This window comes from Falco punctatus, assembly GCF_963210335.1.
Source record: "Falco punctatus genome assembly, chromosome: 3".
Classification (NCBI taxonomy): Eukaryota; Metazoa; Chordata; class Aves; order Falconiformes; family Falconidae; genus Falco; species Falco punctatus.
This window is the reverse complement of record NC_137582.1, coordinates 12,297,392-12,319,429: the sequence shown is the minus strand read 5'-3', so window position 1 is coordinate 12,319,429 and position 22,038 is coordinate 12,297,392. Positions and strand designations below refer to the sequence as shown.

Below are 22,038 nucleotides of genomic sequence, written 5' to 3'. Positions count from 1 at the left end.
ATCCCTAATAGACAAGATAAAGACTCTAAATAGGCATTGAGCAGTAGAATAGGTAACATGGATTCAGTGAAGTTTTTTGGTAGTTCTGAATAACAATAGTTTAAACAAACCATGTATTTGTGATGTTCTTGAAGCTCAGGGAATGCACAGCTGCGCATCCTGGTCAGACTGGGAGGATGGTTTTTTGAGTGCACTTCTGTAAGGGAATCTTTCTGGTGCCACAGCAGTTAATGTTTAGACACATCTGGATGCCAGCAACCTGAGAAGAGACTGAGAAAGCAAAATGAGTTCAGGCTATTTCCAGCTTCTGAGGAACACTCCAAAGTCAACAAGATGAAATAGAATAGACTAGATGTACAACCCTTAAGAGGGAAGAAGCAAATAAATAGATTTTTAAAAAGCGATCAGCTGGTGAGTTGTCAATACAGCAACAAGTATGTTCATATCGATGGATCAGGAAACAAAGGAAGAGACAGTGGTGTTACTGCGAAGAGATAAATCTCATTTCACTCTTGATACTTTGTGGGCATGCTGAACTTAAGATTTTTAAAGAAATTGCTTTGATTCAGTTGGTCCCACTAGAGTACTAGGTGCAGTTTAGAGCTCCATACTTAATGTTGTAATGAGGAACATCCAGATGAAAATAATGTGGCTGTAAGGAGTAGCTGATAGCACTGGTATTTACTGTAGCAAAGTAAAGGTAAGCGAAAGGTAAGAGAGGAAAGGTGATGATGTTGGTGTTGGACTATATGGTCTTGCTGTAAGATTCCCAAGGTCCACCATCAAATACATGGAAAAGAGAGATGATAAATTAGGAGAAAGTTAAGAGTGAAATTGTATTTCACTGGTTCCAGGGTTGATAGCAGTGGTTAAATAGTTATTTCAGAATATTTTTAGGATCCTTGGAGTTGACGAACAGGTTAAACACTTTCCTTAATTGTAGTCTGGATGTTGCTGAGTTTGTTTATTGTATTTTTTTCAAGGGAAGAGGTCAGGTGATACCTTTAGTTGTTCTGCAGCCCTTGTCTTTGAAGTTTGGATTGCCAGGCAGAGAGTTTTACTGTTGGTATAAGAGTGAGAATAGAAGAGATGTTAGAAAACATTTAAAACAAAAATACATAGGTGTTATTTCATACATTAATGCTACACTTTGTCTTGTGTGAAGTGGCAGATGATTTGGAAATTCCATTGCCAAAATATTTCCATCACAGATGAATAGTTCAAACTCACTACAGTCTGTATAGAGGTGCCAGTTATGACAGTTATGGACCATGTCACTGAGGTGGTTACTTAACACTGAATGCTTAATTATCTCTCCATCAGAAAACTACTGTTTGAAACATTAGACCTAAACAAACATATTATACATGGGTCTGCAAAAACCAGGAAATAAAATAGAAACTTCAGGGCATCTGCCAGCTTAATTTTGCATTGGGTATGATAGAAGTTCAGTTAAGCTGTCACCTGTTTTTCCCCCTGTGTACTTGCATTTCAAGCACACACCAAAGAATGACACAGTGCACTATGGCTTGTGTTAGGCTGCTGAGCTGTTGCCTTGCTGAGCAATACTTTTTTTATATGTATGCTCCCTTTAGGGAATAATTCTGCAATGAGGAGCTTTCCAGACGTTGTAAGGTCTCTTCTGAGCTTCTGGCTAAAGGGCATTGTGAGAGAAAATTATTTTACTAAGTACGTCTGTGTACTTACTGCACATACTGGAATGCAATAACTTGGATTGTTCCCTTTTTATGTTTTTTTTTACAAGTTATGTGTTACACAATGAAAGAAATGCAGTATCACTTTACCCTTTCACTTTTTAGATGCTTGATACACATTTAGAAGCTGCAGATGTTTCATGCAGATACACATGATGTAAATGAGATGGCTGAATAAGTCTTTTAACAGTTACTGTCTGATAGCTGTTGCTTTTTAAATAATATCAGGATGTAAATCCATGCAATGAATAAGATATCAGTCCCTGGGGAAAGAGCACCAGCTTACTTAGAACAGCACTTCTTGGGCAGTGCACAAAATATGCATTTGTCATACAATAATGACAGTGGACCTGCCCGTCCTCTTAGAAGATTGAATAAAATTTGTTAACCTTCAAGGATCAGTTAAAGACAGTCCAATTATAGTGAGTTGCTATTTGAGATTCTTTTCCTTCATAACTAAATCTGTCTCTGTTGGGTCATTGCATTCTAAAATAGTGAAACTTAAACCTTTTGTAGCTATATCAGGTAGTGAAGGATATGATAATGGGGGGAGGGGAAGTTGAGATTATGGTAAGATTTTATATTTTTTTTTAGGAATGTGGCATACATAGCTTGGAAAGTGTTCAGTGGTCAGTATGTTCGTTCATATTCATATTGCTACAGAGGGTATTCTTCCACACTTGTGAAGCCAGATTGCCATGGGAAAATTAATGCTTTTTAACCACAGATCAGTTTTGATTAGTTTACCTTCACATTTATGATGCCCTGTCCTTCATATCTAGGTGGAACTGATGTTCCAGAATTCCTTTGTTGAGATCTACAAACAGTTCAAATGGCAGTCTAATACAGCTTTTATTCTTTCCTTTTTTGACGCTTGGTTTGTTTTTTCTTTTTCCACACCACTGTAAGGAACACATAATGGCATTCTGGATTCATTTAGCAGTCTCACATTAATGCTAGATAAAATTTCATAGATCCAAGTGCTCTCTAGTCTTTTAAAATTTGTTGGAAATTGTAGTTCTGTTCTCTTCCCATTGTTCAGCTGTGCTTAAGAGGAGTGCACAGATGTGTGGCATAACCTAAAAAATGAAAAAGTAATATTGTGCAGGAAGGAGAAGCATGACACTGCTGTGCTCAGTTTATTAAGTGGACCAGCTGATGTGTAGACTGTGTCAGGTATGCTCCTGCTTGCATATGTGCATACGCTTGGGACTAATAGAGATCTGTGCCAATTACCACTCAGATGAGTCAGCATGGTGAAGCCTGGGGAAACTGCAACACTTGCTCCAGCCAGTCAGTGTCAGGCTCTGGGCAGTGACTTGATGCCAATGGATAATGGTTCCACCTCAGATGGTCAGCTTCTACGTAGCGTTGGGTGTTCATCTGCCAGCATTCTCCCTTGACCTCTCTTACTGGTGGGGGTATAGTCAGATTTTGTCACAGGCTGCCCATCACATCTCTCAACAGTAATATAACCATACAGTTTTCCAGCAATGTCAGGTTTTGTTCTTCTGTCATTTGTTGATCTGTGGCCTTTACTGAGGCTTGTTGGAGTCAGTTCTGTCCCCCCTCACTTACTGGACTCCATTCCTCAACCCTTGATCAGGAAGGGTTGTGATGCTGCTGCTGGCAGGTAGCTACCTGCTCCATGGCATTTCCTGCATGCTGGCATTCCAGACAGCACTGTGTGGACAACAAGGAAAACCATTTCACCGTAGAATGTTGAGATTTTAATGGTATGTGTTTGTTTTCTTCCCCACTGTTCTATGTGGTAGCGTCTGGCAGGTTGGTCCCACATGTAAATTTTTAGAATATAGGCAACAGTGCAGCCAACAGAAGGAGCCAATGGATGCAGCAGTTTGTACAGCAGTTCACGCAGAAAGGTCCAGCAACTCTGCTCAGAACAGCATCTATGCCCTCAGCCGTGGTGGTGATGCACCCCAGAGCACAGTCCCCAGCTACTGCTGGACTGACTCTCCCTGTAACGTCAGAGGCCCCAACCCAGAGGGAGCCTCCATAAGGAGGATGCAGCTTTGCAGGGAATGCCTGCAGCCTCTTGCAAGGCTGGGGCAGTGGGAAATGGTTTCCTTGCCCACAGGAGGTGTGCAGTTATTAAGGACCTGTGTAATCAAGTAAAGGAGCTAAAGGAGGAGATCAGCAATCTGCACAGCATCAGAAATAATGAGAAAGAGGTTGACCAGATCTTTTCCAACACTGCGGCTTCAAGAGCACAAACTACAGTGTACTGAAGGTAGGAAGGTCAGACAGACTCTGTGCCTGTCTGTTTGGGAAGTGGAAACTCCTATGATGATGAAAATTGGAAGATAATGGCTTCTGGCACAAGGAGGAAGGTTTCTGCTCCACCTGAAGATTTGCAGCTACAGGATAGGTTTACTGACCTGATAGCTGGTGAGGAGCTGGAAGCTGTCAAATAAAACGTCTGTGCCCTTTGAGTCTGAGCTGCACAGGAGCATCAAAAAGAAGAGACAAGTGAGAGTAATGGGAGACACTCTTCTACAGGGAACAGAGACACCCATCTGCCAACATGACTCATTTTTATGGAAATTTGCTGCTTGCTGGGGGCTCAGATATGGGACATGGTGGAAAGACTGCTAAAGCTTGTCCAGCCCTCAGACCATTGCCCCCTGCTGCTCTTCCATGTGAGCACCAGGGATACTGCCAGGGGTGACCTCAAAGGTGTCAACTGTGACTACGTGACTCTAGAGGCAATGGTTAAGGGCATGGGAGTCCAGGTGGTTTTCCTCCCAATCCTGCTAGTGAGAGGGTAGATGAATCCTGCAAGTCAAAAACTGTTTACACAGCTGATGTTGGCAACAGGGGTTTGGTTTCTACAACCATGGGACCCTCTCTCTGAGCATCAGAACATCAGAGGCTGTTCGACCAAGCGGGGCAAAAATATCTTTGCCAGCAGGCCAGATAAGCTAAGAAGAGCTTTAGGGTAAGGATGATGGGAGAGGGAGAAGAGGACCAACAATTAAGTGAGAAGTGGTGGACTAGGCTGGCAAGCAAAGGATCTGCTGTGATGTGAACAAAAGGGATGCTGTAGTGAACAAAACAGGGCTGAACTGGGGTTGTTCCACGTGTACATGCAGAAATCAGGATGTGCCTATAGGACAGTATTATGTGGAAAGCTTTCATTTCATTTCTAGGAAGTCACCATGACCAAGTTCTTCTCGAAGTACCTGTATGGAATGCTTGTCTTGTACAAGAAGAGGCTGACGGAGCTGGGATCGGTTACCCTGGGTAAAAGAATGCTTAGGAGGGATCTCATGTATATAAAAATATAAATATCTGATGGGAGAGAGTAAAGAAGACAGAACCAGACTTGTCTGCATGGTATTCAGTAACAGAACAAGAGGTAATGGGCACAAGCTGAAATGGAAGGAATTCCGTTTAAATATGAGAAACACTGGAAGAGGTTCCCCAGAGGGATTGTAGTCTCTCCATCCTTAGAAGTTCTCAAAACCCCACTAGACATGACCCTGAGCAACCTGTCTGACTGAACCTGCTTTGTGTAGTGGGGTTGGACTAGATGATCTCCAACCTCAACAATCCTGTGATTCTAAGAACTTCATTCTAGATGTATGAAAGTCAGTCCAGTTGAAAGAAGCATCAACTCAGCATTATATGCATATAACTCCGGAAGAGCTACTCAGAAACCTTTTGGTGGTGGAGTTGTTCTTGTTTCTGGTTTTGCAGGAATCATAAAATCTTGATTAAAAATTATGTGACTAAGAGCCATCAGTGAGTAATGCTAGAGAATCTTTTGGATCTTTGACCTACTTTGTCTAGTTTTCAGTGCTAGCTCTGAGCCAATACAATGGCAGGAAAATAAAATGTGAAACTGTTGAAATCCTTTAGAACTCAGAGTTCTGTATTTTGTTACTTAAAAATTAGAAATTTCAGAAGTTTATGTAAAAATTTGTAGAGTGATGTTGCATATGTGCATATCATGTAGAGATAAAGTGCTTACTAATTATAGTTTGATTTTTCTGTTGTGTGTGTCTGAATGTCTTGTTGTCTTGATGTTTGTCTGTAAACATTCTTATTGAGGCGGTTGTAAAATACGGTTAGCTTTTCCTCTTCATTATAATAATGTGTCTTCATATAATATAACTTTAAGCTGACTGTTAACATTAGCTTGAGACTTCCTTGTCATTTTAAGTTGTCCTTCTCCCTTGTCAGTAATACAGATAGGATGTTATTATTACACACCTAGATTCCCAAGTTAGGGATTTACAAACCTGGCAAATAAAAGCAGTCTATCAAGCAGTACTGTAATAAAGAAGAATTTTATGGAAGTATACCTCTGTATTTAAGTGGTCTGTTAACTTCCACTAATTTTCCCCTCTTTCTTCTCCATAGAATGTGTATGTAAACATAAACCGCATCATGTCAGTAGCAAATCGCCTGGTCGAGTCTGGACATTATGCTTCACAGCAAATAAAACAGATTGCTAGTCAGCTGGAGCAAGAATGGAAGGCGTTTGCTGCAGCCTTGGATGAACGTAGCACGTTACTGGATATGTCCTCCATCTTCCATCAGAAAGCTGAACAGGTTAGTGAACGGGGAGGGGGCCAATGAAAGTTTCCGTGCTGGGATGGTGAGTTGGACTGTTTGCTTTTGATTTAGACGGAAGTAGAAGAGAGTGATTGAAAAGGTTAGCAAGAAAGCCAGAGCATTCATTTCTGCCAGTTTCAGCTGATACTCATAAACTTGTTCTTCTCAGGACAACCCACTGACCTTATATTCCCCACAGAATGCCCTGTCCATATCAATGCAAGATAGATTAGCCAAATTAACTATGTGAATCAAAATGAAATGGACATAAATGCTTAACTATATAAAGCTTTTAAGGTGAAAGAAAGGAAAAAAAATCAATATAGTCAGTATAAGTACAGTGCCTTTCCTATGTCACTTGTTCTGTTGTCCCCACCACTCCACCACAATCAGTCCTGAGTATCAAGATTTAACTCATAGTAATTGCTTGTAGAAAACTAAGTTGAACTGGCCTGAAAGTTGAGAAGTTAATTAACTGTCTTCTGAATCTGAAATTGTGATGGGAGATGTTTATTTAGTATCCCATAAGAGATTCCTCCTATATTAAACAAAAAATTTAGCTTTAGGCCTATAGCAATTATTTTAATTAAGTCATTAACTGCGTGTAACTGCCAGAGAAGAGGTATATGTAGGGGAAATAGGAATAAATATCCCCAAGTTAATAGTCTTGATGATGAAAGCATGTTTCCCCCTCAGGGGAATTCAGTTCTGAAGGAGTTGCTCTGTGTGTGCTGTTGAGTCACCCATTGATATTATAGACAGTCTGCTCTGTACATCTCTGGTGAATTTGGAGAGCAGAGGTTCTTTGATGGTTACAGCTGACTGAAGCTCTGGTGCGCTGTATGGCTGCTGTAGATACTTTTATCTCCATTTGCCTTGCTAAATTTGATCCAAGAAAAGGTCTCGTGTCTGATATAACTTTAATTTGGAATAAATGAAGGAACCACTTGGGAGCTAATAACTGCAGAAATAGAGGGAGACAGCAGACTTTATTGTAAGAAGTTTTTTCTCCTGATTTCTACTACACAGATAGTCAGCTTCATTAATGTCCAGAAATTAGAAATGTGAACATATTAAGATGCAAATACACATGGCTTTTCATTATGTTAGTGGTGACATTGGTTTAACTGTCCTTAGACAGACTAAGGTAAAGTACATAAACTAATGCCACTATAATAAGTATTTTTTAGCAGGTTTTACAGTAAAGCCACATAAAAAGTAGGTGAAGGCATTGTTTTCTGGTATAAAAGTTGCCAGCCAGCTTGAAGCGCATGATAGACGTAGTGTGGTACCTTATCAATATTGATGGTTTTCTAATTGTTTGGGTTATTCAGGTTTACATTTAAGCACTGTCAGCCATACGTGTAGGAGAGAGATGGTGAAACATGAACAGATAGGTATACTGTGACTCAAATGCTGTCCTTTTTTATATGAAAATTATGTTCGTCAGAAGTCAGGGGAGTAAATTTTGTGTTGTGCTGGGCATCTGTAGTAAGGGTTGGTGATACCCTTTTCAGCGCTAAATGTAAGCATAAAGAGGAGGAAAGAGAAGAATTAGAGGAAATTGTGCAACATCTGCTGGAATTAATATACTTTTTAATTGCTCCTTCTGCAATTTTCATTTTATGATTAACTGTGGTGGATTGTCCTAGTTGCTTTGTAAGAGACTTGGCTGTGATATATCAGCTGTTTCATTAACAGTGGAGAGTGAGTTCAAGGAAAAGAGGGTTTGGAATGAGAGGAGTGACCCCTTTAGAGAACGGTGATGCTTGACCTACATAAAAACATGATTAAAAAATAAGCAGCCGAAGAAATAACACACTTGTTGAATGCGTGTGTTCCCTCGCAAGTGACAGGTAAGTGTCACTGCTTACTGTCAGACACAGTGAAGACTGCATCCAGCTATCGGTGTCTGATGACTGATGCAAGAGGTGTAGCTCTGTGGTCCTACATGGAGCTTCTCTTAATGTTCAGTGCTTAAGATGAGAAATTTTTAAAAATGTACTTTGGTGAAGTGAAAATTAAGTACGTACCTTAGAGTTAAGTGCTCTGTCACCCTTTCTCCCAGCTTTCAAATAATAATGGATTACCAGAAACGGTCTGTGGATTACTTTTTCCTCAAAAGACTACATATGCTCCAGAAATGAAGTTACGTATGACGAGAGAAATGGCTTGGTCTCTTAAAACCTTTGAGACTTGAACTTGACATGAATAGAGGACAAATTTAGTTTACAGATACCGCATGTGCTTGGCTATACTAAGTTTAACACCTGTGAAAACTCATAGAAAATCAGATACTTTTTTTCCTCTTTCCTTTCCTAGCATAACAAGGGTATAAAATTGATGCCCCCTAGCTGTCAAAAATAAGTTGACAGAACTTCTGCTGTGCATGTAGTTTGGCAGTTTCTTGTCTGTCGAGGCGGCTTAAGCTTCAGAGATAACTTAAACTGCCTGCAGAAGAGAAGAGATTCTGATGCAGTATCCTCAGCTTCTGCTGGAAGGCTTGACTTGAGCAGCTATGCTGACATAGCTGTGTGCTCAAAGTTCAGTGTTAGTCCTAAGAGATCCCTACTTAAATTGTAAATCCCTTATGTGCTTGCTGCTGTAGTAGCTTGCCAAATGGATTTAGTGCTTCTCTGTGTGTAGAAGTTAGGGACTGAGGTGTGAATTTCCTGTGCTCTAACAGTGCTTTGCCTCCTTGATGATCTCCTTCCAGCAAAAGACAGCTGTGGAGTGCTTCGGTGAACATTTCACCATTAATTCTTTGTGTGTGCACGCACAGGCACACGCAAGTGCAAAGCAACTTGGTTTTCTCTGAAAACTTAAAAAAGGTGAGGTGATACCATGAGTTTCTGCACAGGAAGTTGATGGGTGAGAGCTGAGGATCTGGACTTGAAAGTTGTAGCATGTTTTACCTTTTTGTGTGGATAAGATCTTAATTGGCTTTCATGCATCTGAAATGGTAGGTGCAGGGTGCAGTAAACTTTTTCTTAGCTGCAAAGTCAAGAAAAGGAGCAAGAGTAAACCTGAAGCATCGGTATTGCCACCAGTTTAATTGGTTCTGAAGGCTGCCAGCATTCAATTAAGTCTGCCTGTCTGTGAACGGTTCAGAGTTACATGTAAATAAAAGCACAAGTATTGTCAAGACTTGAATATTTGTTTCTGTTCTTATGCAAACTTCATTTTGGTCAGTTCAGAGAGAAATATTAAACATTTTTCCCTTAAAAACATCTTTTCAGTGGCTGTCATGCAGATGCCAGCTCTTTTGTTATATTACCAATGTGTGTACTTATTGATGAACACTAAAATCAAGCAGAATGTTTTTTCTCTGTTGCAGTACATGAGCAATGTGGACTCATGGTGTAAAGCCTGCGGTGAGGTGGAGCTTCCCTCAGAACTGCAAGATTTAGAAGATGCTATCCATCATCATCAAGGGATATACGAGCATATTACCTTAGCTTATTCTGAGGTAAGTGTCTTGTTTGTTTCCTTAGATTACTGACTTGATAAAATGGTGTAATATTAAGTTTGGATCATGAACTGGTATCACTCGTTGCATAGAACATTGGAAACTCAAGTGCCAGGTTGCTTTTTTAACAGGACTTTGCTACCGTTGTTCAAAATGTAAGTGTTAAGTCTTCCCCTTAATCTTCTGAAATAAATTTAGAAGGCAAGATGGAACTCTGTGTGGTACAACCCATGCAGTGTACTAAGTCTGGTTTCATTTACATTTGCATATTACTACCTTTTAATAGCAGTACGATACTATCATTTAAACGCTTTCTTGAAGGGAAGTTAGCTGGGTGTTCTTTGGGTAAGTGTTCTGCCGGAATGGATTGTTTTAAATGTGTTTTGAAAATCCATCTCTGAAGTTGCCTCACAAAAAAGACTTAACCATCAAACAATGTCACTTGACAAGTAGAAGGTAGTATACTTAGTTCTGGGAACCTCAAAGACACTTAAATGAGCTAGTGTGCCGATGTAGTCAGCATTTGTAAAGGTAGCATATCCTATGCTGCTGCTGCTGCTATAATCTTGAATTCTGCACACAAGGAAGTAATAATATTTCTCAGTATTTCTAGTAGCTGTATTTACAACTTCAGATAAACTGCTTGTTCTGAAAGTGGCCTAGAAAGCAATGACTTAAGTAGCTATTGTTTTTCTTCAAATGTTGAGTTCTCTCATGTGCTTTAATTAACTGAAGTGATAAACGGGTATTGACTTCTCTGTTAATTAACAGGTATTTTCTGTATTTCCTGTTGAGCTTTTCTTGCTTTCTTTTGCCAGGGTTGTTCTCGTCACAGGGTAAAACTATTTTTGCTGTTAAATTGGGCTGATGTTTTTCTGGATTAAATACGGCAGTTTCTGTTCTCATGAAAGTTGCATAAAATTATGCATTTGATTAAATTGTGGTAAAAAATTATCAGTGGACACAGGATAGCTTAGGCCGCAGCTTGCACCTTCTTTTAGAAGGAAGTTGTGGGACTCAATTAATGGTTGTGACTTATCTATTACATTAAAGATTAAAAACTACTTTCTGATGAACCAACTCTATGATGGACAACTGTATCATAAATCTGGTCGCATTTCATGTAGTAGTAAAGGAGGGTAAATTGGTGCTGATAATCAGTCCTATTGCGAATATATCAAAACAGGGTTTTTTAAATACCTGCCATCTTAGGGCCTGTATAACCTTTTATTACCATGAGTCAGATGTCCAGAGTTGACTTGGGTAGTGTTTCTTCTGCGTAAAATACATGCTGATATCCCCCATTTCTGATATATGCCACCTTGCTATGCCAACTGATCTGATGACATACTGAAGCCACCTTTGGTAATAAAACTTGTGATCTTACTACACATAGCTATTCTAACTCATTCTTGAGAGTGCATTTTGCAGAAAGGTTTCTTTTTGTCATTGTAACCTTTCCTCATTGGAAGGATCCCTTTGTAAAACAAGGGACAGAGACATAGCACATTTGTAGTAGATTTCTGTGAAGAGAAGCAATCTGAGGTGTGTGCTCCATGAGAGTGCAGTGAGGAATAAGAAGGCTAGAGCTTTCTAGAATAATGATTATAAAGCATTGAAGTTAAAATAGTGCGGTTTTTCAGTTTGATTCTGTTTTGGATTGGGTTTTTTGTGGTCTTTTTTTTTTTTTTTTTTTTTTTTTTTTTTTTCCTCCATCAGGGACGTGACTAGATTAGAGCCTGCTGTTAAGTGTAAATAAGTACTTTGGATTACTATGTTAAATACTGTTTGCTTCCTGGTGATGCATAATAAAAATAAATTAGATGGGTGGATTATAGGATTGCTTTGGCAAATACTTTGAAAATTTATTTAGGATTTCAAAGCTGTAACTTTTTGACTTTGGGATAGTAAAGCAATAGCTTTGTCTTCAGCAACCAGAATTGGTGCAGAAATAACAGTTGTGTGTGTATGTACAGTTCATGTTCCACCTCTGGACAGAAAGTTTTATTTTCCCTTATTAAACATTAATTCCTTTTTGAAGATTGAGGGAATCATCTTCCCATGTAAAGATACTACAGTACTATTCCTTATCTTTATTAGATGTATGACTTTATTTCTGTTACAGCATGGAGCTTCTTTCATTTTGTCACGAATAAACCTGGAGAGGGGAGGGAGGGCAGGCGGGGCGGGAGGTAGGGAGAAGGAGAGAGGGGAACACTGTGAAAATTACAACACTTTGTCATTCATTTTAGATTATGGTGTCTTGACAACATGACTTAGTTGCAAAGTAGAAGACAGTAATTTTAAGAGAGTAAATGCTTTTAAGACTAGACAGTCTGATTTTACTGAGGGATAATTACTGTATATTACTAGAAAAGTAACTTACTAGCTTACAAGCTTAGGTAACTAGTGTACTTGAAAATCCAATAGCTGTGCTTTAAATTACAAATAAGTTATTATATATCTCACTGAAATCTTACAGTAGTCATGCACTGGGAAGGAAGAGAACTTTACTGTGTTAACTCCAAAGAGGAAATGTGCATGATCATTTGTTTGTAAAGTAATAAACTAATCGCATCAAGGGGCTGTCACAATTGATTTTTCCCCCCCTAAATTTCATGGACTCTGGATAGGTAATTGAAGTCCATTATCTTGAAATATTTGTAAGACTTGTACTAGATAATTGCTTTGGATACAGAAAAGAAAAAAATAATCAATATAATAACTACTATGGACTATACTATTTTTCTGCCTCACTTGATTTCATAAGAGCTACCTTTTCCAAGTGAGCTTCGTTCTGCATTGATACTTAGTACTAAAATGAAAAAACTTAAATTGGAACTGAGAAGTAAACTCACTTATAAACTAATTATTAGAAAAGAATTTTTGTTTGGATCTGTTTGAGTACGGAATAGCAAATTTAAAATGTGCCTAGATTTAGTGAAAATCGTTGAAAATAGCCACTGGGGGAAAGCCTTGACAAATTTTCTGTTTCTGACATGGTGTTGATTTGATGGATTCAGACTATTGTTTATACTCTAGTCTTGTGGTTTCGGATGAATTTTTCCTGCTTGTTAGATGAGGTATTAGAAAAATCCTTTACAGCTAGCTGAATGGTACTGAATTGTAAGTTCTCTGAGCTTCATGCTAAAAGTGACAGAATAGTTAAACACCAATGAAAAGTGCTCTCAACTGCCTTGGCCAAGTGCTAAATGTTAACAGTGACCAGATAAGATAGAATTATTGCTTTTTAATTAGCATGCAAGGTTAATCTGAATATTTTTGCTGTGGTTTGAATAAGAGAGGACAACAATTAGAAATGACTAATGTTTCTTGTCAGCATCAGTAGTTAAAACCTTTCCATGCAGCTCAGAAAGACACTCTTTTCCGAAATGCTTTAAAGTGATTCGGTTAGGTTTAAGTTTGCCATAACAGCAGTTTGCCTTTGGCCTAACAGTAATAATTTAGAAATTGTAAATTGTGTCAGACCAAATCATGTTCTAAGTTTATATCTGTTGGTCTAAATGTATTAATCAAATGAATATTAAACCTATAGAAAGTAACCTCCTGCTTCACCTTTACAACAAATGAAACAAGAAGTGCTCCTGGAAGGATAATTCTGGGCAAATGCTTAACTTTAAGTGCTGCTTTGACTAGAGAAAGAGCTGAAGGATATTTATTCTAAGTCAGAATTGACCTGTTTTTTTTTAAAAAAAAAAATCACTTTAAAGGAAAAGCACTTTTAAGGCAATCGAAAACTGGGAAGACAGGCTGTTATTCAGAAGAGTGCTGCTACTTAAAATTACCTTACATAGTGGGAGAATACAGGGTTTTTTTCCTATAACAGCTGCATGTAATCATGCCTGGAATAAAAAAAAAAGTCATCACTGCTCCTCAAGTTCTTAAAGACATCTAAAATAGGGAGAGGGAGTGGGGGAATGAAATGATAGTCTAACAAGCTTTTGGCAAGAGAAGTAATTCTTCGTCCTTTCTCATGATCAGGTGAGCCAAGATGGAAAGTCACTGCTTGACAAACTTCAGAGACCTTTGACTCCTGGGAGTTCCGATTCCCTTACCGCTTCTGCCAACTACTCAAAAGCAGTTCATCATGTTCTGGATGTTATCCATGAAGTACTGCACCACCAGCGCCAATTGGAAAATATTTGGCAGCATCGAAAGGTCCGCTTGCACCAGCGGCTTCAGCTATGTGTTTTTCAACAGGATGTTCAACAGGTAGGTTTTATTTCATGTTGTCTAAATGCCTTTATACTCTGTCAGCCTGTGATTTGAAGCTGGTTGCATTAAGAAGTGGGTTTTGATTGCTAAACCCCATGTTTCTTCATTCAGCAATTGGAATAGTTGCATGGGATTGACTGATTCCAAGTTCTGTGTTATCAAAGGATACTGGCTTTACATCTGTTTTTTTCTTTCTTTAAAATTATTTTCTTTAGTTACTTTAAGTCAGAATGAAAGAGATATTTAATAGGGATGGCTATTCTGAACTTGTGCTGGAAGCTGACGTTCACATTCTAGGTAAAATTCTGGACCTGAAGTGTCCGAAAGATTCGTAGAAGTAACATGCAAAAAACTAACAGTGTAACTGTAACAGTTTTTCAGTTTCAAATCCTTAGTGATACTTAATTGATTTAATTGGGTTTCTTTAAAATCTGAGAGTAGTATAATGAAGAGGTATAAAAATTACATATAAGATTACTTTCTGACAATGACTCTGTTCTTGAATTAATGGTTATTAGCTGCCATATTTTTATTATTATGATGACATCCATAAAAGTTAGTAGCTAAGTGCAGGCATTAATATCTCTGACATGGTTTTAGTTTAAAGAGGTGAAACTGTACAGAATTCCTTTGTTGATAGATTTTTAATAAGTAGACAATATTTGCATTAGGCTGCAATTGACAGAAACATTAGTAATAGATCCCTTAATGGTACAACTTGATAAAAAAAAGTAAAGATGGCCAGTAGCTGCTGATCATGTTTCTTCATTTTAGTGTAAAGGCATTCACAAATCAGGAATTTCCAAATGGGGTTTTTAGATAGCCAGTCATGCATTCTGGTTAAAGTAATCTTGTTTCTTCCAAATTAGTTGCACTTTCACAAAACAGATAAGTACAAGAAATTTTGCTTGAAGTGCTGGATGTGAGCATTTGAGAGTGAAGTAACCTGGTTTCCGTCATTTACAGTAGTTGAAAAGATACTTAATTCAGGTAGATGGTGAGGAAAATGAGCTCGATCTTGTTAGCTCAACTTTATTGTATATGCAGTGCCTATCTTTTCATATAAGATAAAGAAAGCAACTCAGAAATACTTAAGGGGTAAATCAAGTATAAAATTATTAAAACTCTATCACTTATTTTTTTTATGTAAAAAGAAGCATATATTGAAAGGCAGGCAGTTATCTAACAACTTAACACTCAGATGTGAGGTAGGATGCAGAAAGGCATGAAAAATGTTAGCTGACAAAAAACGTAAAAGCAAGCAGTCAGTGTTATGAATGGGTCAGGAAGGGCATAGAGGACCAAGCTGAAAGCACTATTATGCCATTGTATAAATCATCAAGATTTCTACATAAACAGCAGCTGGTCAGGAGGGTACAGTGCTGGTACTTGCACGAGTAGTCAGTGAAGGACACTTGTCAAAACTGATGAGGCACAGCCCCCAAATGACTCACCTCTTAAACTTAAAAGGCTTCATAAGGAATCTTCAGTAACTGAAAACAACACAGGGGTTTGCTTCTCATGGGGAAAGACATAGGTCCTCTCAGTGGCAGCCTGGTGCCAACCAGTGCAGGTTCGATCCTGGAACTTTCTCCTCTAGTTTAAATTCAGTTCAAGTAGGACCCACTTAAGCAAAGTAGGCCAGATGATCTCCTGAGGTTATTTGCCAGATACGTAATTCAAGCTTCAGGCCTGGGGGCCAGGCTGCAGGTGGTTTATTTCCTGGGAGAAGGTGTTCGTTAAATGCTGCAGAGAGTCTTACTGTCCTGTTCCTACTCTTTGCTTTTGTTATCTTGGGAGTCATAAAATGTTTGTAGGAAATTGGCATTTTCTGTTCCCTCCTAAGTCATGGCTCTCGGAGTGGAGGAGTTAATGCTGAGACTGGTTTGTTGTTTGAAACTGACAAGTAACCCGTCATTAGACGCAAGTCATTGTATAGTCAGCACCAGGTTCTTCAGCAAGAAGCAGGGTTTTCCTTCTCTGTATGAGATCTGTCAGCCCTTGAAACTGGTGCATTTAACATCAGAAAGTTACAGGTTTGAAAAAACAAAATAGACAGCTTTACCTATTTTTATAACTTCTAGTACTGAGAACATGTTACCCAAATCATGTATGTGGATTGTGAGTATACCAAAAGTTTTCAGTATGAGGCAGTTGCCTCAAGAGGGTTAGTCCATCTAGGATCACTGTTCAGTATGTGCCCTTACCTATTGGTTGGAGAAATTTCTTTCTTCCTGTTTATGCCTCTTGTTTGCAAGGCATACCTTGCATTAAGATACCAAGATATCCTCTTGACAATTCGAAGCTGCAGCCTTTGGCGCTAATGCACATCTTTATTAACCCCTTTAGATTTCAAGCTAGATCTTATGTACAGAGATGCAGCCCCTGCTTGCCGTGTTCTGAAGCTCTTCCCTTAACATTATGTAGTTATCACTGCCAGAGACTGGACTGTCCTTTGGTTTATCCCTGTAATGGCTGTTAACATCCAAGTTGGAGGCTTCTGAAATGTTACATGTGGAAGTATATCTCTTTGTTTTGTTGCTGTAACCTAATGTTCAGATACTGATGTATTTTGGGTACTGCCTTATGAATCACAATGTGAATTGTGCTTAATGTTCCCTTTCATAATGCGACTTCTCATACTTAATGTTTCAGTGCAGATCATGCTGTAAGGCAATGATAATTCAACATCCATACCAGACAAATTAATCTAATAGCCAGGAGCAGATGCATTAAAGATAACAGCAAGTACATAATGGTATTTCCCTGGAATAGCCTTGCTTTGGAAGACTGTAGCTCCGTCAACTTTGAAAATCCATCAGGGGAAAAAAGTGGTCTTGAATAATAAGGATTTGTTTTTTTTCTTGCAAAACAAAACCAAAACAACCTTATCAGATCATCTAATTAATCTGAGAAATGTTAGCTCTTCAATTCAGGAATCATTGATGCCTTTCAGTGCATGAAATTACTTGGTTTTGAGGTATTGGTTAAACTTATATCCAAGACAGTTCTGGAATGGTTTACGCAGAGCTCCAAATCAACTTTCTAAAATACTTTAGTTTTCATTTGCACATTGTCTCAGGCTTCTTAGTCTTTGTTTATATCTTAAAAAAATAAAATAAGATTATCTAGCATGATTTAGAAACTAGCATGAAAACGTTTTTTAATTATTTTCAGAAAAGTTCAAAGTTTGTGGGTTTTTTAATGTTAAAGTCCACTGTTTATAATTAAATTGCACATAGCAGCAAGCAACCAAGTGTGTTGTGAGTGAATCTACAACCATCCTTCAGTATGAGCCTGTGATTTCCCTCTGCTGGAATAGTTTTCTGCTGGACTAATGAAATAAATCAGTTCATGGAAGTGTTAAGTGAGTGACGGAGCAGAGTTGGAGATGGGAGTTGGCTGGGTTGAGCTGGTACTTCGTTTTGTGTGACTTTCACCTTAGAAGACTGGGGTTATGGTTTTGGGTTTTTTTTCTTCTGTCTTGTATGTGCAGTATTGGGAAAGTGTTTCTAGTGGAGCTTTCCAAATCAAAAACACTGCAGTGCTAACTGTGTACACCAAGAGCCATCTGCTCATTTCTTGGAGCAAGTAGTAAGGAAAGTAGCACATGAAATATTAAAAATAGTAGATAAGATGCAAATTACAGAAAATCTGAAATTTGGAGTGTGAAAACCTATGACAGTCTTAAACCGAACAGAATTCTGAGTTTGACCTTAGAAAGCAGAAACATGCCAGGAAATCTAGTTTCTGGTTAGCTTGTATATTAACATCAAAAAAGAGGGTGTTTAAGTAAAAAGGAAAAAAAAAAAAGTCATTGGCTGTTGCACATGATGGTTGAAATAGCCCTTCTAATGTAACATGTGCTAATAAAAGTACACTTTTACGCTTAAGAATTGACAAGCTTACTAAGGGGGGTAATATATAGCAGAATTTCACCTAAGGAAAGGATCTGGGTGATGATTCTAATATGAAACAATAAAGCAGACTTGCAATAGCAGTGTGGGGTTTTGTGCTGCTAGTCCATGAAAGGTCAAAATTGAATGTAAAGATAATGTTTCTGGTAGAGTGATACTGCTGACACTCCTATGGTGGAAGTTTTGGGGCCTGAAAAATATTCCTGAGGGCTTCTAAGCCAGAGATTAGTGAAAAACCAAACTACAAGTATTTTCTAAAACATACATTTGTTAGGCCTTAGTGACCTTGGGTGTCTTCTCTGTCCATTCTGGATAAATGTGCTGCTTCTCCTTCTATGATCTGCCTGCCTCAGAGACTCTGTCTGAGTTTTTTGTTGTAACAGTCACTTGTTTCAGCCTTGGCTAATGAAGGGTGGGCCGAGAATTCTTGCTGGCTACTTGCTCAGTATCATCATGATACTGATTTCACTGGGTGATTCCCTTGTGGCTTTTGGAGGTGGTTCCAATGTAAAATGGTTCTGTTTGGGAGAGACTATTTCCACATTTTAACTATCCGAAGATTAGAAGTGCAGAGATTTCCATCTTCCCCTTCTGAATGTTATGTCAGCACCAAGTAAGTGGTGGAGAATGGAAAAGTGAGTGTGTGCAAAGTAGGTAAAGGTGGGGTGGTGGTGGTAAGGACTGGATCATAATGTGGGAAAGACTGCTGAAAATGAGCACGTTGAATCTGCAAGAGATCAGATTGTTGATTTCTGCAAGCAGCACATACAAACAACATATTTTACAGCCATGAGCAATGAATTTGTCAAAGTGAAGCTATCTTTCCATAGCTTCTTCTGTCTTATATTCAGTAACTGGTGCTAGAAAAAATAAGCATTTTTCTAGATCCTCTAATGAGCATAAGGACGATTCTGCTGAGACTGCAGTTAAAGTTTCACTGCATTGTTAAAGCAACTTGCTGCAGTGGAGGGTAATATTAATTCACCCTTTCACTGAAAAGTATTGAGCCTCTTAAACTCTGAACTGTACTACTGAACTGCCAGAGTGAATTCCGTGTGCTTTCAGTGTTAGTAGAAGAGTCCTTAGTGCGCTGGTATGATGGTTTCTGTAACTTTTAGCTCTCCTAGGAAGAGGAGGAAGATGCATTAATTAAGGTTGCTAAATGGCTAATATTGGTGCCAGCTGATGGTATTGTCCTTTGGTCAAAGTGGTATGCAGAAGCTCTCTCTGATGGGCGCGAGCATAACTTTGACTCTACCTTTACATGCTGTGAAATTCCCAAATGATGAGTGCTTCTGTAGTTTTGTTAAGAGTCAAGGTAAGAAGGCTGAGGACTAATAAGACTTGTATTCATACTGATTTTACTCAGAGGCAGCAGTGTTTCTCTAGTTGACTGGTTTATGTCACGATCTGTGTACTCTATTTCTATGACAGTTTCTTCTCTTGTTAAGTTACTGAGTGTTATTTGGAGCAAAAATCACTCTCCCTGGACTGCTTTCTGCTTTTCATCCCATGCTTTCTGGGACAGATTTTGCTGTTGATTTCATTTGTTAGTTTGTAACTGTTAATAATCTCCAGAGTCCAGCCTAATTCTCTCCTCCAAACATGTCTCTTCTGAGCTCTGTTTATAATGAGAAAAGCAGAGCAGTCTCCTAAAACTAGCCAAAAGCATCGGTAATACAAACTTTACAGATAACTGAGGCCCTATTTGGTGCCTCACTCTAATTTCTCTGATCAATACTTGCCCTTGAAAGAAGCAAATGCAAATTTAATTGGCCTAAACCACGATAATATTACTTTGACAATGCTTACTAGGAAAAACAAACATTGCGTAAGTTTAAGTATGGAGATTTAGTCAAGTGTTGGTTAATTGAGATGCCTGTGTTATGTGGTGTTCTGGGATTGTTTGTTGTTTTGAAGATGCCCAGTAGGAGAGAGTTTGCAAATGAAAAAAAGTTTCTAACAGTCAAGATAAATGAGGAAATCGCACCAGATGGTTTCACTTCTCTACTAAAGCAAGCATGGATGTTTTGTATGGGAGTTCTGTGTAGGACTGCATGTGTATTGAATGTAGCTGTGAGTGATGTTGCAGGAATGGTTCTAAGTCTGTTTAGAAGCGGGGGGGGGGGGGGGGGGGGGGGGGGGGGGGGGGGGGGGAGGGAATCTTTCTCTGTAGTTGTGATAAATGTCAGATGCTTTCAGTACAGGAAAAGGTGGAAAAAACCTCACCCAACTTTAGGAATCAGAATAAAGGACTCTGGTAGATAAGGAGAGATAAGGTACAGGTTTCTGGCAGGTAAATTCAAAACAAAGCACTTGGGTTTTAAAGAAAAAAGATTGCTGGAGGTAAATGTGAGGTAAAGTATTCCATCCACTCCATACGTAAATACTGTAGAAAAATGGTTGGCTGACTTAAGAAAATTGCTTATATGCAGTTGTCTTTAATTCTGAACAGCACTCTTGAACCTCTGAGTATCTTCCAAAGAATTAAATACATATGCATGCTAGCTAAGGAGTGAATGAAGATATAGCTAAGACGTATTAGTTTGGAGAAAGACCAGATGTTTTTGTTCATTCACTCATTAGAAACTTGGTATGTGTGCAGAAATCCTTTGTGTTAACTGGCAGGAACTAATTACGTGTACAGTTTTTACTATATATAAAGCTGTCAGCTTAGTCATTGTGGTAGAAGCTTTTATGTCCTTAAAATGTCTTTCATTCCTCACTTCTTCAGCTATAAAATTTACAAAACATAATTATGTCTATCTGATGTTTTGAGGAGATACTTGTTCAGAATTGGGGCAGAATCCTTCATAGGTTCTGAATGCGGACATCGGCATTCTTCTCATAATAATTTCAACTCAGTTTTATTGAGTTAGTTAAAAATTCTACCTCTGAATCTTTCTTCTTGACTTAATATATGGTAGGAGAAGCAACTTCTCAGCTAAAATAAAACTTTACTGTGTTATTCACTGGCATTGTTGGGGAATGTGCAAAATCCATTAGTGTTACATTTCAGAAAAATGTCAGCTGAAGGCATAAACAGATTACAGAGACACCCTCACAAGGGGTCTAGCCACTTGGATCAGATTACTGTCAAATTGATGAATGTGTAGAAATGAAGTTGTCCTTGGTATACTTAAAAATAAACATATAATCTTGAATCGTATGATTTAGCTAGTTTGAGCTAGTTACTGCCTTGAGAAAAGTTAATGAGATTTAATTCATGTCCTTCAATGGCAATACTGTGTTTTAATCCAACAGTACAGTTCCTTCTAAGTAGTCCCTTTACATCTGCTTAGTTTCTTGAATAGTTGTCTTTTTGTTGCAACGTTCAGTACATTCACTGAGAGTTTTTGTGTGTCTCCTTCTGTACCACAGGTGTTGGATTGGATTGAAAACCATGGAGAAGCTTTTCTTAGCAAACATACTGGAGTGGGAAAATCCCTGCATCGGGCTAGAGCTTTGCAGAAACGCCATGAAGACTTTGAAGAGGTTGCGCAGGTAAAAATGATCACGCGAAGGACTGTGCACTTGCTATGAAAATACATGAAACATTCCTGTTCTGCCAGTGAAGGGCTGGGCAGAGGGGAGCTCCACTACAAAAAAAAAAGCAGTTCTAAGAACGGACTATTTTTTTTCCTGTTGCAACCTTTTATTTCCTTTCTCCTTTGCACTGCAGCTTCAATAAAAAAAAAAAAAAGAAAAAACTTCCAGTCTACAGAGAGTGGGAGCCATGGAGCCCAACAGAGCTGCTGCTACTATTATTATTATTTTCAAAAGCATGCTTTGAAATGTTGAGTCACAGAAGAATGAAAGCTGTCCTTTTAAAGTAACTTAATTCCATGGGGCTCTAAGATTTAAACTTTGCAGCCTGTAAGAGAGGATGGAGATGAATTGAAAGCCCTGCTTCCTGACTTTAGGCTTGGGGAGCTCTCGGATCCCCATGACAGTCATCTAGGGGAGGGGGTGTGTGGACTCCTAAGAAACCAAGTGGGCCAGCAAATTGGCCAAGCTGGCTTTGGGTTTTTTCTTTAAATACAATTGAGTTTATGTATGCCCTCCTGGTCTGAATCACTGATATCAATGTTTTTTCCATAGGAAGGCTCTAGGCTTAACC

At 38.7% G+C, this 22,038-nt stretch overlaps 1 protein-coding gene across 4 annotated transcripts in view; it reads left to right on the top strand.

Moving 5' to 3' along the window:
* Window positions 1-22,038, top strand: part of TRIO (trio Rho guanine nucleotide exchange factor) — a 254,214-nt gene that overhangs the window by 93,771 nt on the left and 138,405 nt on the right. For all 4 annotated transcript variants that reach the window (XM_080381109.1, XM_080381107.1, XM_080381108.1 and 1 more), the window contains exons 7-10: window positions 6,102-6,293; window positions 9,634-9,765; window positions 13,768-13,998; window positions 21,300-21,422. In XM_080381109.1, coding sequence (XP_080237235.1) covers window positions 6,102-6,293; window positions 9,634-9,765; window positions 13,768-13,998; window positions 21,300-21,422 — 678 coding nt within the window. The remainder of the gene's footprint in view (window positions 1-6,101; window positions 6,294-9,633; window positions 9,766-13,767; window positions 13,999-21,299; window positions 21,423-22,038) is intronic.